General features: G+C 37.2%; 1 protein-coding gene across 1 annotated transcript; it reads right to left on the reverse strand.

Moving 5' to 3' along the window:
- Nucleotides 1–4,251: 4,251 nt before the first annotated feature.
- Nucleotides 4,252–16,024, reverse strand: LOC121367749 (stromelysin-1-like). The gene is made up of 12 exons (XM_041492095.1): nucleotides 15,756–16,024; nucleotides 14,861–14,967; nucleotides 13,457–13,596; nucleotides 12,728–12,803; nucleotides 11,682–11,824; nucleotides 10,964–11,218; nucleotides 10,138–10,284; nucleotides 8,765–8,935; nucleotides 8,190–8,332; nucleotides 7,254–7,405; nucleotides 6,663–6,758; nucleotides 4,252–6,088 (listed from the first exon to the last, which is right to left on the reverse strand). Exons 1-12 carry the CDS (start codon nucleotides 15,900–15,902, stop codon nucleotides 6,010–6,012), a joined length of 1,656 nt encoding a protein of 551 aa, XP_041348029.1. The 5' UTR covers nucleotides 15,903–16,024; the 3' UTR covers nucleotides 4,252–6,009.
- Between the last annotated feature and the right edge of the window lie 1,039 nt (nucleotides 16,025–17,063).

Here is a 17,063-nt window from a genome sequence, read left to right on the forward strand (position 1 = left end):
TTGACGTAATAATATGCGTATTGGTGCCAAAGCGATACTACGTACATTCCACTGAATATAGTTTTTAACTTCAGAAATGTGTGAACAAAATCGCTGTTTGACATTTATTAAGCATATTTGTTTTAAGTGTACAAATATAAAATATATGTGCATGGATCTAATACTACCTAATGACACCTAACTACTTTGCTGTTCTGTTGCATTATTTTCTTCAACTGTTGAATGCATATCAATAGAGGTAAGTCGTTTTTTTCGTGTGTTTGTTTGTTTGTTTATCAGGACAGGGGGTGGGTTGCGTTTGCTTTGGTGTAACCAGGGTTATGTATTAGTGTAGGCTGAATGAATGAATGTTTAACGATACTAAGGTAAATGCAAAAATTAAATGATGATGAACATAAATATAAAATAAAAATCAATAAAAATTCAAGAGTTAACTGAAAACACAGTGTAAAGGACTGTGCAAAAAATACAAATATTACAGATAGGTAAAATTAAAATTTATAATAAAACTTAGTATCTGGGAAAAAAATCAACAAAAGTTGAACTTTAGGACGGAATCAAGATGATTCCATCACATTTCTTCTATCAACTACATCTTCGCTAATTTGCTTAAGATGATTGCACTCCACCAATATATGACGCACCGTCAGAGTACACGGACAGTTCTCACACTGAGGTGGAGGATAATTGTTCAGAATAAATGAATGTGTAAGTATGCTTGACCGATGTGAGCACGACACCAGATTATTTCGCCGAAAAAGCAAGTGTTTAGCAAATGAATACACTGTATTTATTGGTTTTAGCTGATCTCTGTGGAAGATTTAACCATATATTTAATACATGTTAATGTATTTTTGAATAATATTATTGCACGTTTGGATACTAGTATTGTAAATGCCCTTTTTTAAACGTTAAAGTTTGTTTTATTAAACGACACCACTAGAGCACAATGATTTATTATTTATTATTGATGTCAAACATTTGGTAATTCTGACATAGCCTCAGAGAGAAAATCCGTTACATTTTTCCATTAGTAGCAAGGGATCTTTTATATGCATAGTCACATAAACAGAATAGCAAATAGCACGGCTTTTGGTGTACCAGTCGTGGTGCACTGGCTGGAACGAGAAATATCCCAATAGGCCCACCGACGGGGATCCGGCCTCGGTGGCGTCGTGGTAGGCTATCGGTCTACATGCTGGTAGGTACTGGGTTCGGATCCCAGTCGAGGCATGGGATTTTTAATCCAGATACCGACTCCAAACCCTGAGTGAGTGCTCCACAAGGCTCAATGGGTAGGTGTAAACCACTTGCACCGACCAGTGATCCATAACTGGTTCAACAACGGCCATGGTTTGTGCTATCCTGCCTGTGGGAAGCGCAAATAAAAGATCCCAAAACACTGTATCTGGTTTACGAGGGCACGGATATAAAATGTCATCCTACCCAAAGGAGTTTGCGTAAACGGGTAGGTGGGGAGAGGTGTATGGGGGCATTCAGTTCTTGGATGTAAACGTAAGGGGCCAATTGTTCAAATGTTAGCTATCTTAACCAGCTGTCTTCGAACCCCAAGGAGTGGGATCGATCCCCGTCGGTGGGCTCATTGCGCTATTTCTCGTTCCAGCCAGTGCACCACGACTGGTATATCAAAGGTCGTGGTATGTATTATCCTGTCTGTGGGATGATGCATATAAAAGATCCATTGCTGCTAATCGAAAAGAGTAGCCCATGTAGTGGCGACAGCGGGTTTCCTCTAAAAAATCTGTGTGGTCCTTAACCATATGTCTGACGCCATATAACCGTAAATAAAATGTGTTGAGTGCGACGTTAAATAAAACATTTCTTTGTGCATGGGGTGCCTTATCTGTGCTAGATGGAAGGGACATACTTTCCATACGGTACATTCCATATCGCGATTGTGGGTCTTCTCTAACGCATTCATTTCATAATGGGGCGAGACGTAGACCAGTGGTAAAGCGCTCGCTTGATGCGCATTCGGTTTGGGATCGATCCCCGTCAGTGGGTCCATTGGGCTATTTCTCACTCCCTCCAGTGCACCACGACTGGTACATCAAATGTCGTGGTATGTGCTATCCTGTCTATGGGATGGTGCATATAAAAGATCCCTTGCTGCTAATCGAAAAGTCCATGAAGTGGCGACAACGGGTTTCCTCCCTCAATATCTGTGTGACCATTAACCATATGTCTGACACTATATAACCGTAAATAAAATGTGATGAGTGCATCGTTAAATAAAACATTTCATTCCTTCATTTCATTATATTTCAGTTTAGTTTCATTTTTATAATATTCAAAAAAGGTTCAAGTACGCTGTCCTGGTCACCCATCTCAGCTATCTGGTCTGTCTGCTCAGAACAGTGGGTTAATCGGTAGTTGTTAGTGAGAGAGACGTCGGTGTAGTGGTCTTACACTTGCTCATTGAGTCGTTAAACTCGCTATCAATGGAAGCCGGTACAGGGATGCACAACAAGTTAAACGTTTGTTTTGTTTAATGACACCACTAGAGCACATTGATATATTTATTATCGGCTATTGGATGACAGATATTTGGTAATTCTTTAGAGAGAAAACCCGCCACATTGTTCCATTAGTAGTCCTGGTTCTTTTATATGTTCCACCCCACAGACAGGATAGCACATACTACAACCTTTGGTATACTAGTCGTGGTGCACTGGTAGGAACTAGAAATAGGTACAGGGATGCGATCACAGTACCTATCACCTTTAAGTCCGATGACTTAGCCACTGTACAACCGAAGGCAGTTAGCGTCGCTATTGTTATGATGAGGCGGGATTTATCCTGTTTGAGGTGCTTGCGTCGCAGGATCGAACCACCTCGGTGAATCCATTTAATTTATTATGTTTTTTCTCGTTCCAACCAGTGCACCACAACTAGTCTAAGGCCGTGGTATGTGCTTTCCTGTCTGTAGGAAAGTGCATATAAAAGATCGCTTGCTGCATTAGGGAAAATGTAATAGGTTTCCTCCGATGAAGAATGACCAAATGTTGAACATTCAGTAGCCGATGATTAATTAATCAATGTGCTCTAGTGGTGTCGTTAAACAAAACAACCAAACTATTGTTATATAAGATAGCAAATAGTCATTGGTTAAACAAATTGCTGTACTAGAGTGTCGTTAAAATGGTATTGTTTCATAAGGAATTCATATCAACTGAGTGCGTACTGAGTGGTAAAGCACTCGCTTGATGCGCGGTCGGTTTGGGATCGATCCCTGTTAATTGGCCCATTGTGGTATTTCTCCTTCTAGCCAGTGCACCACGACTGGTATATCAAAGGTCGTGGTGTGTGCTATCCTGTCTATGGGGTGGGGCATATAAAATATCCCTTGCTGCTAATCGAAAAGAGTAGCTCATGGAGTGGCGACAGCGGGTTTCCTCCCTCAATATCTGTGTGGTCCTTAACCATATGTCCGAGGCCATATAACCATAAATAAAATGTGTTGAGTGCGTCGTTAAATAAACCATTTCCTTCAAACGGGATGTAATCCACTGGTAAAGCGCTCGCTTGATGCCTTGTCGGTCTAGGATCGTTTGGGGTTTTTTTTCGTTCCAGCCAGTGCACCACTTTGGTATATATCAAAGGTGCGATCCTTTCTACGGGATAGTGCATGTAAAAAAGCCCTTGCTACTAACGGGAAAATACATCGGGTTTCCTCTCCAAGTCTATACGCCAAAATTAGCAATTAATATCCAACAGCCGATGATTAATAAACTAATGGGCTCTAATAGTGTTGTTAAACAAAACTTTAACTTTTTAAACAAATATTTCTTCTCTTTCTTTTCTCGGTACAACTTTATTCATTCATTCATTCATTTCAACTTATTTTCGTGCTGATATCCAATTAAGGTCCAAGCACGCTGTCCTGGACACACACCTCAACTATATGGACTGTCTGTCCAGGACAGAGGGTTAGTTGTTAGTGGAAAAAAAAGATTAATTAATTAATTAATTAATTATTTCATTCATTCACTATTCATTCATTATTCATTCATTATTCGTTAATTCATTTCTACCCATTGAGTCGTTAAAATGTGCTCTGGGTGGGAACTGGTACCAGGCTGCGAACCCAGTACCTACCAGTCTTATATTCGATGGGTTAACCACGACACCACCGAAGTCGGTTGGTATGACCTTTACGTTGGGAAACAGTTATAGATCCATGGTACATGTATTAATATGGTGATTAGCTAAAACAAAAACGTTTTCATGTACTGTTCGAATCGTTTATTCCATACAGACAGAGCGCTAGTACATTCTGACAAATTTAACAATTAATAGCTTACAAGCACTTACATTTGGAAACTCTTATATATTGACGTCCAAACGAAAATTTACCCCAAAACAATTGATTTAAATTCCATTATAAGTTAGATAATGAAAATCAAATGATGGTTAAATATGTTTCTGCTTTTATGGAATGCAATTCTTTTCACAATATACAAAAATACCGCTCTCATGAATACATATCTTTTGAACATGCAACATGTTTTAGTTTTTCTTCAGTAGACTCTCAAAGTATTGGTATAGTTTCTTTTGGACGTCAGTATAGATCCAATATGCTTATATTAATATGGCGATTAGCCACAACAGAAATGTATGCATGTACCGTATGTTAAATATCTTTTATTCATGAGAAACGATCGCTAGCACAGTATCACGAATCTAATAACTAATGGTTTACAAGTACATATATTCGAAACAAACTCAGTAATTTTTCCTTCTCCAGTATTCAAACCAAACGTTTATGACAATATTTTTTATTCTCAATTCTCCTAATGGCAGTTAATCTATTATGTGCAAGATGTTAATAATATTGCCAGTAATGATAGGTCTAACATTCATTTAATCGTTCTCCATCGTTCATATATATATATATATATATCTCTCTCTCTCTCTCTCTCTCTCTCTCTCTCTCTCTCTCTCTCTCTCACTCTCACTCTCACTCTCACTCTCACTCTCACTCTCACTCTCACTCTCTCTCTCAAAATCTGAATCAGAACATACACATAATACAATTAAAAAATGTATAAGTAATATCACAGCTAATTCAATAAATGCCTTGAAAATAGTAGTAAACACTTCCAAAAATTTAAAATAGTAATATCAAAACAATAAATAATTTACTTACATAACATATTACAATTTGTTAATGATAACAGTTATTACAAACGAATGAAGTACCAGCCTTTTTTCACTGATGAACATGAACATTTACAAATTGATGACAAATGATTGGGATATTTATAACAAAATATATATTTACAAACAGCTGATTTCCACCTAATTATGTATATATATATATATATATATATATATATATATATATATATATATATATATATATATATATATATATATATATGATTGAAGTCCTGCACAGACACATTTGAACTTAAGCCAAACAGGACCGGGTTAGGTGTACACATATACACTGTGTTCATAGGATTTTTTGTTCCACACAGTGCTACACAACCGGTATATCAAAAGATCATGGTATGTATAAAATAGACCTTGTTGTTAATCAGGGTAGTATATATGGGGCAGTAGTTGGTGTCGTCCTTGACACCAAGATCCAGAATAGTGATTACCATGTTCGCCACTAAATAGCTGCAATCTAAATTGAGTAAACTAAATAGGCATCTTCCATACCACCTAGTGCTCCACAACTACTATATCAAAGAGCTTGTTTTTTGTGTGTTATCCAGTCTGCCTATAAACTATCCATTACTGCCAGAAGGCAACGGTAGTTTAAATGGCGGCAGTTGGTGGTTTCTTTGATCAAGTCTTTTGATTACCATGTTTGACACTAAATATCTGTAGACTAAACTGAGCTAAAGTTTCATAAAATAAACAGTCCTTTCTTTTCATACGACAGAGTACAATCTGAGTTGTGTGAAGAGCATTGCATTAGGATGGAATAGTTTGTGTCTTCTCGTATTCTGTCGTGCTGGTAATTCCACGTTACACCTATTGTGTGTTCAGCAGCACTTTCAGAAGAAACCCTCCAAAGGATACCAAGAGAACTGTAATGGTACTTCGAATAGTTCTGAAAGAAAGAAAATATTAACATGTTACAAATTACCAAAATGTAACATCAACCAAGTTCAGTTCCAAAAAAACAAAGAGAGAGAAAAAATCAGTTCCATTTATGGATGCTGACAAACATTTACTGACGAAATTAATAAAATCAAACTAAAACTAAGATACTATTATATCATGCATATTATCTATAGTCCGTCCCACAGGGAACGTCTTTGTTTTGATACTATGGAATATACTACAAGTTATTTATTTATGAGCCGATTTTTTATTTGTAAATGTCACACAAAAATTGTATTTTTTGTTATTTCCAAAACACGTTTACTTTTCTTCTTACGTCAAACCAAACTGAAATTATTTACAAAAATCTGTTTTATATATAGAATGATGGAACGGACTATAGTACAACATTGACATACAAGGCGATGGTAGTTGGGGAATATACCCGTTTCAAAATGAAAATTGATGGATAGCAAGTCTTTATTATTCGTATCAAAATTGTGTCGCACTTCCTATGAAATAATCTAAAAAAAATTACAAACAAAAGTTTGACCGCATAAAGATCATAATAAATGTTTTACCCAGTGGAACTGCATGGCAAGCTTAGCCAAACCGGAAGTCCTGCTCGCTTCTTTTCTCCGACTGCTTGTCGTCTGTGATGATTCATAACCAGATAGCTGAAATTAAAAGTCATCCGATTGGTCAAAGTAGGTCACTAATGAAATCAGCTAGGTATAGGAACCCGCCCACTTAAAATATTCAAGTACCCCATATTTTCCCTCTTTCATCTCTTTTTTCCATTGGGACGTGTTCTTTCTCCGTTAGCCGCCCGCCCCCCCCCCCCCCGTAAAATATTTCCCGGATACGCCCCTGCAATATTAATGTAACAGACAAATCAACCTCCTCTGAGGGAATTTGAACCACGGACTTTCATTACGAGAGTCCAGCTCTCTACCAACTGATCTAATAGGGAAATTCCCACTAGTTATTGCCGGTAGGAGCACTCTATAGCAACACTACTACATTAATTTGCCTTTCAACTGGAAAATAGGGGAGAGACAACGCTTCAGAGTTATGGGCCAATAAAGCCGCTCTGCTTTTAGCACCTATAAAAATATAACTGAAAAGAATTCCAGAACTAGTGTATTCCAATTCTGAATGATAAAAAGTACCTTGATTCTGACACCAAGTAGAAGTAGCTGTCTGAATACTGCACGGCATATCGGACGTCACGTGGTACATTCATCCAAAAGCGACGAATCCTGTAAGAGTTGGGCGCAAACGTCTGCCTGTTGTCGAAATCATACTCCCACCAGTAATCAGACTATAATTGTGAGAAAAAAACAGAATATCAGTATCATGAAAAGAAAATGTATTTACAAACATTTAAACACGTGGCAACATTAAACACTGATGGCTTAAGAGTTTTGGGCTTCCTTAAATTGTCAGAACTTGATGCAAAGATAACAGTGTTATGTGTGGGAGGGGTGTTTTTTTTGTGGTGGTTGCAAAACTCCGTATTAACCTTTTTGTTCCAGTAGAAACCGACCTCGGATGCGTTGTGGTTAAATGGAAGGTATCAAAGTTGCATAGGGGTCGGGACCTGTGACGCCACCTCCCTCCCCATCCGTTTGAAGTGCCCCTTTGAATGATTTCAAATAATAATAATTTCAACACCAACAATAAACTAAATTGCCTTGATAACGAGTGTTCAGTAGTTACCTCTGGCATTGTTAAGAGGCACTTGTAACCACCTACTATACACCCCTAATAAGGGCGGTAGTTAGATAGTGCCGTGGGCCAGACCAACTTTATTAGCGGCAGAGGACGAGGATGCCAGGTGGGTGCAGGGAAATACACAGAGACTGCATCAGTGCAGGAAGTCTTTATTTCATCAATTTCCAGAAAGCATGCCCCGAAACTCCCTACAGACCTCGTTCCCTTTCCGAGCTTATCTCATTTTTCCGTGTCAAACTCAAACGTACCCTTTTTACAATTTGGTGACCCGTGTGCTTGGAAATGTTTCTGAACGCAAAGGACTATAGTTAATTAATTATGTGAACTTATCTTGGTGTGGAAACGCACTAAGGTGACATAAACATACTCACACCAAACAACAGAACTCGCTGGTAGTTGGTGTCATCTCGGAATGTCATCACAAACCGCGGTTTCTCTCTGAAGTGTCTACGAGGAATTTCAATAGGGTAACCCGCATCTAGTTCAAACTTGGTATATCGCCATACTTTCAAATCTGAAGATGAAACATATTAAATTGTTTTTAACTGCATAGTTTAAATATCTGTAGGAAATTAACAGAACAATTGCTTAAACGTTTTTTTCTTTTGATTAACATCAAGAAGTGTTTTGTATGGAATGAACTATTTCTTCAACAGAACCGTCAAAATTAGCATACCAGTTGTAGAGTTCTCACTGGAACAGGAATAAAAGTTTAAAAGAACACAGACTGTTCAACTATGGGTGATCAAACTATGTCGCGATTGTAAACCTAAATCGAATTGCCAGACTGGAATGTAATAGTCCTAAGATGTTTGAACTTTTAACCAGAGTTAAGCTAGTGTTTTCTCGTAAATCCAAGTGGAATACTTTTAGTTAATGAAAAATAAACTGAGTTTGTTTTCCTTTACGTTTGACACAAAAACTACCAGATAATAAGATATAATACCTTTGATAATGTAGACACGGGATGTACCAGGCACCGCAAACGCAACGTCGACACTAGGTGGCGCTTCTGGAAAGATTTCGGTGATTGGCTTAGGGTAACCGGAAGTCAGACCATCTTTGTTAAACTTGAACACTTCGGAATCTTTTAGTCCGTAGTAGTTGTCACCATCAACTTAAACAAACAAACAAATATTAATTTTACAGGCAAAATAAAAAGAAGAAAAAAAGAAAGAAATCGATGTATTCATGTATTAAAATGTTCGATTTAAATTTAGGGATAAAGTCAACATATGATAATATCCCCAAAGTCAACATATTATTTCGTAATATCTCCAATTCTGTTTTTAAACCTTTGACCATTTGGAGTCTTTTAATCCGTAGTAGTTGCCACAATGAGCTTAAAACCAAATAACCATTTTAAAGAAAAACACCAACAAACATCGATGTATTTATGTAATAAAGCATTTTCATTTAAATCTAGGGACAAAGGAAAGAAAAGGAATGTTTTATTTAACGACGCTTTCAACACAGTTTAGTTACGGTTATATGGCGTCGGACATATGGTTAAGGACCACACATATATTGAAAGAGGAAAAGCGCTGTTGCCACTTAAAGGGCTACTCATTTCGATTAGCAGCAAGGGACCTTTTATATGCATCATCCCAAAGACAGGATAACACATACCACGGCCTTTGATATACCAGTCATGGTGCACTGGCTGGAGCGAAAAATTGCCTAATGGACGGGGATCGATCCCAGACCGACCGCGCATCAAGTGAACGCTTTACCACTAAGCTACGTCCCGCCCCTAAATCTGCGGACAAAGTCAACATATCGTACCATAATACCCCTAAAGTCAACATATCGTACCATAATATCCCTAAAGTCAACATATCGTACCATAATATCCCTAAAGTCAACATTTGCTACGTAAGATGCACAATCCTTTTTTAAGACACTTAGGTCTTATAAAGTGAGTTTAAGAAAAAACCCATATCATTGTGGACACATAGTTGTTAATGATATAATATCTGTGCATTATCTGGATTAGGCATTATCCTGGTATAGTAGGATCGAACCACCCCAGTGGACCCATTTATCTGATTGTTGTTTTTATAAAGTTCCAACCAGTTCCCCACGACTGGCATATCAAAAGGTAGTGGTATGCACTGTTCTGTATGTAGATAAAGTGCATATAAAAGATCCCTTGCTGCTAATGGGAAAATGTAGCGGGTTCTCTTTATGACTGTTAGACATCCAGTAGCTGATGATTAATAAACCAGTGTGCTCTAATCGTGTCGTTAAACAAAACAACACAAACTTTAACTTTTATACTGGTATATCTTACTTCAATAATACAAAATAACAACTTACCACGAACTACTTCATCAAACTGTATTTGACAGGATTCCGGTGTCTGGCTCGTGGTAGCTGGACCACTGGTGGGGCGTGGCGTGACCCGTGGTCTCGGGCGGCGGGTTTGTGGAGCTACTGTTCTCGGATTAGGTCCGATCTTCCCTCCTTTTGAGAAATCATAACAATACTTTAGTTAATTAACACTAATCCATCATTTCCGAAATTAATACATACTACTGTTGAAATTAATATATTAATGATCCCTCCAGTTGCTGACATCTTTTGATGCCTACGATTTACGAGTCTGTGCATTTGAAACGTTACTTGTAATTAACAACACATTAGTTAATTCAGACTCAAATATATAACAGTAATACACCCACCCAACATAGTAACATATGCTTCGGAAGCTGGGTGGGTTGGGCAGATGTACTCCCCCTCCCCCTTAACTTTGAAATTAACACACACACACATACACACACGCACACACACACACATACACACACACACACACACACATACACACACACACACACACACACACACACACACACACACACACACACACACACACATATGCGCACACACGCACAAACGTTGGAATTAGAATTAATGTATAAAATATGGTCCCACCAGTTGCAGGCAATGTCTGAGGCTTATACCTCATGAATGTGCATTTTATAGGTACTTGATTATAAAATGGTTACTAGTATTTAAAGTGTGTAACTCTCTACAGTTAACTGCGTTACTAAATGAAGCAATTATATGCTAGGTTGGGTTTTTTAATGATGGTGAAATGATTTATCACTGTGACTGGCGGATTATTTTTGAAGAAATGAATTACCATATATAGTCTGGATGCCTCTGATGTCATCATACCCCAGCTTGAGGTTGTCCTGGCTCTGGTAGGCGGGGTACATGAGAGCTCTCGCGTCGCGGGAGTGGCCTAACCCGAGGGAGTGGCCAAATTCGTGGGCCGCGACCACCAACAGATTTGTACCTCGTTCGTCATCGAGGGTCCAGTATTCGTCGTCGTCAAAGTGGGCGTCTCCGGAAATAGGTGCTTCGCCGGGGCCGTACGCATGGGCAAGGATGTTACCTGTTGAAACACAGAAAAGCATGTCAAAAACGTAATCTCCTAGTATATATTTTAATGAGCGGTTATTATCCGTTTAAATGGTGACAGGTAGTTTGTATATATTATAATTAGAAAGGAGACAAGAAACCCACTTCTGTTACATATGTTATCCCGGCCAATTTTCAGCACAAGATAGCATACCACGGCCTTTGATATTCCAGTTAAGAAACACTGCTTGAACCGGAACCAAATATATTTAGTGTCGGTCCATTGAGGGGATCGAACCAAAGGCCCTTCACACTAAGAGCGACTTCAATGGTCTTTATTGTAAATCACGAAGAATCAATCTGTACAGACTGATGGTGCTTATGCAAGTTTCTATTAGAACTTTTTGAATTCTGCTGTGAACTGTTAACGTATGTGCAACACGTTAAAAAAAATAAAAAATAAAAATGTGACTTATCCTTGATTTTTCTAAACTAACCTCTTCCGTCAAAGGCATTCCCAGGACCGTCTCCATGGTTACCCCGTACAAATGATATTTCGATATCTGCTTCTTTCCTTGTCTCCGTAAAGGTCAAAGGTGCTGAGTCCTGCCAAATCTGAAATGCTCTTGAAAACGTTGACCTTAAAAAACAAAATGGATACAGGTTTAAATTATTGATAGCTGATTTGATCGACATATGAATTACAGAGCTGACTGGTCTATTCATGTATGGATTAGTTAACCAGTGAAGAATCGACTGGACATAATTTAGCAATATTTCTTTTAAAATACTAACAATTCTTTGCTTGAGAGGTTATTCTGTGCACATATGTGTTTTCATTCAGACGTTCCTGTATTTATGGAAACTGTAGACAGATTTTTGACGCCTGTACTGGAAGTCGCTATAAAGTGGCAGTTCTACACACGAAGTTGGGACAATATATTGTTGTCAAAACCAGGGGTAAGTTCAGTCAACCGCTTACCGCTAACGTTCGCTAAACTGGTGTCTACGCTACACAGTAAACCGAATGATCACTTCGGGAACCAGTCAAAATAGGTAGCAAACGTTAGCGAAAAACAGCTGGCTGAACTTGGGGCAGCTCTCCGCTGTAGACAAAGCGCCTGCCAGTGGGTCATGATTACATATCCTATCAACTTCTTTTGGAGTCAGTTTGTATAGAAATATATGGTACTGAATGTGCTAATGATAGAATCGTAATTGCCGTGTGTATTACGGCTTCTATTACACAGTTCTATAATTTTATATGTTGGTATGTTATTGGTGAGTAGATTAACGTAGGTCTATATTATTGTACATTATTTTCGGAAAATTCCCATTCCCTCTGAGACACAAGTAAGGAGAGGGAAATGATTGGCCTTTGTTAAACCAACGGGTCCACGTAATGATGGAATGTGCAACAGTTTTTGTTTTCAACGCATTTGAATAATCCATTTTCAAGTGTTTATATAACAAGTGGTGCGAACATTAAATGGAGGAAATAACAATTAAATGGAGGAAACAAAGTAGTATCACGTCATCTCACCTTTGGCTAGCCTGGGGCAGTTGTCCAGTAAAGCGTGTCACTTTCCACGTCAAGTAAGAATGCTTCCATTTTGCAGCTAATTAAAACAAATAATAATAATAATGTCAGGCATAAAAATTAATTTGATATGAAGTATTTCTGTGTACCGTTATACTACAGTATTATGAATATATTAAGGTACTTGGCCTGTAATTGTTACATTAGCATGGCTATTATAATAAACCGAAATAACTACATGATTTTTTTTTTTACATTGTAAGACGAAATATTTAACAATTCCATTCTGTACATGGACTTCGCAATAAATAAATATAAATTTATACACATTAGGTAGGATATTTTCCAATACTTTAATAACACATTTATACACATTTGGTAGGACATTTCCCAATACTTTAATAACACATTTATACGCATTTGGTAGGACATTTCCCAATACTTTAATAACACATTTATACACATTTGGTAGGACATTTCCCAATACTTTAATAACACATTTATACACATTTGGTAGGACATTTCCCAATACTTTAATAACACATTTATACACATTAATTAGGACATTTTACAATATTTAATAACACATTTATACACATCAGGTAGAACATTTTCCAATACTTTAATAACACTTGGATCTTGACAAAAGATACTTGTGAAGATATAAGGGCCTTGATAGGTCAATGGTTTTGGATATTCAGATTTGATCACGACAAGAGATACACTATATACCTAGTCGACTGAATCTCTTCACCCTTCCTCTTGGGTCTCGTTCTATGTCTTTTGTTCCACATCGTGGCATCGCCATTTTCTTCAGTGTCAATGCGTCAAGTTCCCCAGTATCAGGTATACCATAGAATTGTTGGAATTTCCTATTTAAGAAAAATATTCTGATTAAAAAATTAATACTTTAAATTAAAAATCTCCCAAAATTTTTGATTTGATTTGATTTGATTTGATTTGATTTGATTTTTGTTTTGTTTTGTTTAGGGTTGTTGTTTTATTTCTTTTTTCTTTTGTTGTTTGTTGTTGCGTTTGTTTAGTTTTACTAACGATCTCCATATGTATGTATGTATAATATGCCAGCTCAGTGAAAGGCTGTAATATAGGTTGTGATATTGCAGTAGTGTGTGACAGTCTCATTAATACTAGATCTTACGTCCACTGCAGTAGTGTGTGACAGTCTCATTAATACTAGATCTTACGTCCACTGCAGTAGTGTGTGACAGTCTCATTAATACTAGATCTTACGTCCACTGCAGTAGTGTGTGACAGTCTCATTAATACTAGATCTTACGTCCACTTTGCTTTACATTAAAGGGACATTCCTGAGTTTTTAACATGTTATCGACTAACAGAGACTTTTTCACGACTGTAAATACATATGAAATATTTTTTTAAATTTTGCATAAAATATTAGTGGCTTTAAACGTGTTTCTGATCGTTCTAATATAGGTACTAGGTTAAATTAAATTTTATTTCATAAAAACGATTTTTTCGTACATACGAAATTATTTGAATACACAATCCAGTTCGGGCTTCTTACAAATATTAAGACGACCAGAAACACATTGAATATACAAACACTGATATTCTAAACAAGAAAATATATTTAATATGTAAGTTTAATCGTAGAAATATTTTATTAGTCGGAAAAATCTTACAATGCAGTAAACTCGGGAATGTCCTTTTAATAAATTTGACATTAGTCTACGTCATTTTGTGTACAAGTGATCTGCCGTCGCGAAAATGTTACGGCTTGTTTGGAGTTGCCAAATGTACACCAGTGGTGTATGAAAGATAAATATAGTATGTAATAGTGTTTGATTTGGTTAGGTCTACTGATGGTACCTGTAATGCGAGTGATAAGTAAGATCCTATTTTAATTAGAAGGGCCGTATCTAGCGAGAGTGACAGGAGCAAGCACATTACCCCCCCCCCCCCCAAAAAAAAAAAAAAAAAAAAAAAATCCAACTCTTTTTTCATTCAAATTTAAATATGCCCTTTTCGTCTTTTCGTCTTGCTTGGAGAAAATTACATCACTGCGGGGTTTTTTATGCTCCATTCTAGTTATTTTAACCTTGATTTTTTTTTTCTGAAAGTAGCACACGTTATTATGTTTAATATGTGACCAACCTTACAGCTCTTCTCAGTGTCACAGCTCGGTTTTCTCCCAAACTATTGTTGTCGTCTTGTATTCCAACTGGTTTCTGTTCCATATAGCCATAATGTTTCAAGAATCCCTATGGAATATCAAAATCAAATGAATAACATATTAAGTTCAGAAGGAGAGATACAGAGAATAATGGATATAGACAAACAGATATGGACAGATTGATAGAACAGCTGATACAAATATAGACAGATAGGAAGGAAGGAAATGTTTTATTTAACGACGCACTCAACACGTTTTATTTTTAGTTATATGACGTCAGACATATGGTTAAGGACCACGCAGACAATGAGAGTGGAAACTCGCTGTCGCCACTCCATGGGCTAATCTTTTCGATCAGCAGCAAGGGATCTTTTATATGTACCATCCCACAGACAGGATAACACATACCACGGCTATACTTGTCGTGGTGTACTGGCTGGAGCGAGAAATAGCCCAATGGGCCCACCGACAAGGACAGATCCCAGACCAACCGCGCATCAGCCGATTGCTTTACCACTGGGCTACGTCCCGCCCATAGACAGACAGGAAGACAGACAAAAGGACATACAGGCAAATAGTCATACAGATGAACATATAGATAAACAGACAGACAGACAGACAGACAGACAGACAGACACACACACACATACATACATACATACATACATACGTGCATACACAGACAGATCAGACAGAGATATAGATAGACAGACAGATAGATAGACAGATAGACAGATAGATAGATAGATAGATAGACAGACAGACAGAACGAAATGAGAACTACATTTACTTGGGTTATATTTTGTCATACTAAAACTACAACTGAGTAGCCACGACTGCAGCTTTAACATCAGATAATAAAGAGTACACATTTACCTTGACATCGACATTTTGTCTCATAAACTGTGGCACACTTTTCACACCTCGCTTCGTTTTAGCTGGGACAGACACAACCGTGGACATCATAAATAAAAGAAATACTACACAGAAAAAACCTCCACTGACTTCTAGATACGAACCCATTTTATATGTAATTTGTCATAAATAATTTAAATAAATAATATGCTTTGAAGTTAAATTCAAAATAATTTACAATTAATACTCAAATTGTCAAAGATGAGAGACTTGGTTATAGCAACAACATCAGTGTGACTTATATCTACGTAGCATCTTAATTTTATTAAGTCGAATAACAAAGGATTTCCGTTGTAGTGTACCACTGGATGATACATGAGGTGTTTAGCGTCGAACATCAAAGGCCCGAGTTTCGTGCGGAAAAAATATTATGACACATGTGCCGAGTGCTTGTAAGTGCCCGATTTCGATTGGTTGATGTGACACGATTCATCTGGTTGGTTAATGAGTAACGGATGTATTGGTACGTGCTACGATGAGTTTCCATTAAACTGCTCCTTTTCTCCGGGCTTCCTTAATGCCTTAATAAACTTTGGTCATTCTGACATAGCAAATTAATAAATATATATCATCTGTAATTTAGATAATTCGTATTATATGTAGGGCAAAATAATAAAAAAAAGTTATCGAAACCAGTATCTGTTTCCCCCACTCGTCAAATCATTACACACATACTTCAGGTAGCAAGCAATTAAACACAGAGACGTGTAGCTATCTTTCTGGATGTTCCAGTCTATCTATTCAGGACTTCTAGAATTATTATTTTTTAAAATAAAAATCACTAGCCATGGGATCAATGATTTTAAAAATGTACTAGCAATGATTAAAAATTAACTAGCCCTACTTTTAAGTAAACACAATTTTACTCAGAGTAATAATCGGATATGTCACGTATAGAGGAAGCTATAGAGCTTAAAATCCCCTAGATTTGGGGAGAGGATATTCATATTTACTAAATAAACTTAAATACAGCATTTACAACCTCTTTTTTTCACTAGCTGTCGGGCATGGCAACAGTAGTCATTTACTAGCCCAACACTGAATATCCCTAGCCATGGGAGTGGGGCTACTATAATCTAGAAGTCCTGTATCCATACAACATATTTAAACTGTATAGATAGACTTGTTGAAGTGTCGTAAAGATCGCTACGAATCCCTGATCAATAAACTACCGTAGAATTTTTAATATATATATACAAAATACAACCACCTGTCTGAAGGATCTACTTTAAACAATTTCAGTGCCTGCCCTAGATAAAGCAGAGTTCT

Source organism: Gigantopelta aegis, chromosome 3 (assembly GCF_016097555.1).
Source record: "Gigantopelta aegis isolate Gae_Host chromosome 3, Gae_host_genome, whole genome shotgun sequence".
In the NCBI taxonomy this organism is placed as follows: domain Eukaryota; kingdom Metazoa; phylum Mollusca; class Gastropoda; order Neomphalida; family Peltospiridae; genus Gigantopelta; species Gigantopelta aegis.

Excerpts from the sequence above, each read along its gene's own strand:
- LOC121367749 (XM_041492095.1), bottom strand. The coding sequence starts at position 15,902 with ATGGGTTCGTATCTAGAAGTCAGTGGAGGTTTTTTCTGTGTAGTATTT. Across the intron at positions 12,804-13,456 it reads GAAGAGATTCAGTCGACTAG|CTGCAAAATGGAAGCATTCT; the intron begins GTATATAGTGTA and ends TGTTTTAATTAG. Across the intron at positions 7,406-8,189 it reads AGCGAGTTCTGTTGTTTGGT|TCTGATTACTGGTGGGAGTA; the intron begins GTGAGTATGTTT and ends TCACAATTATAG.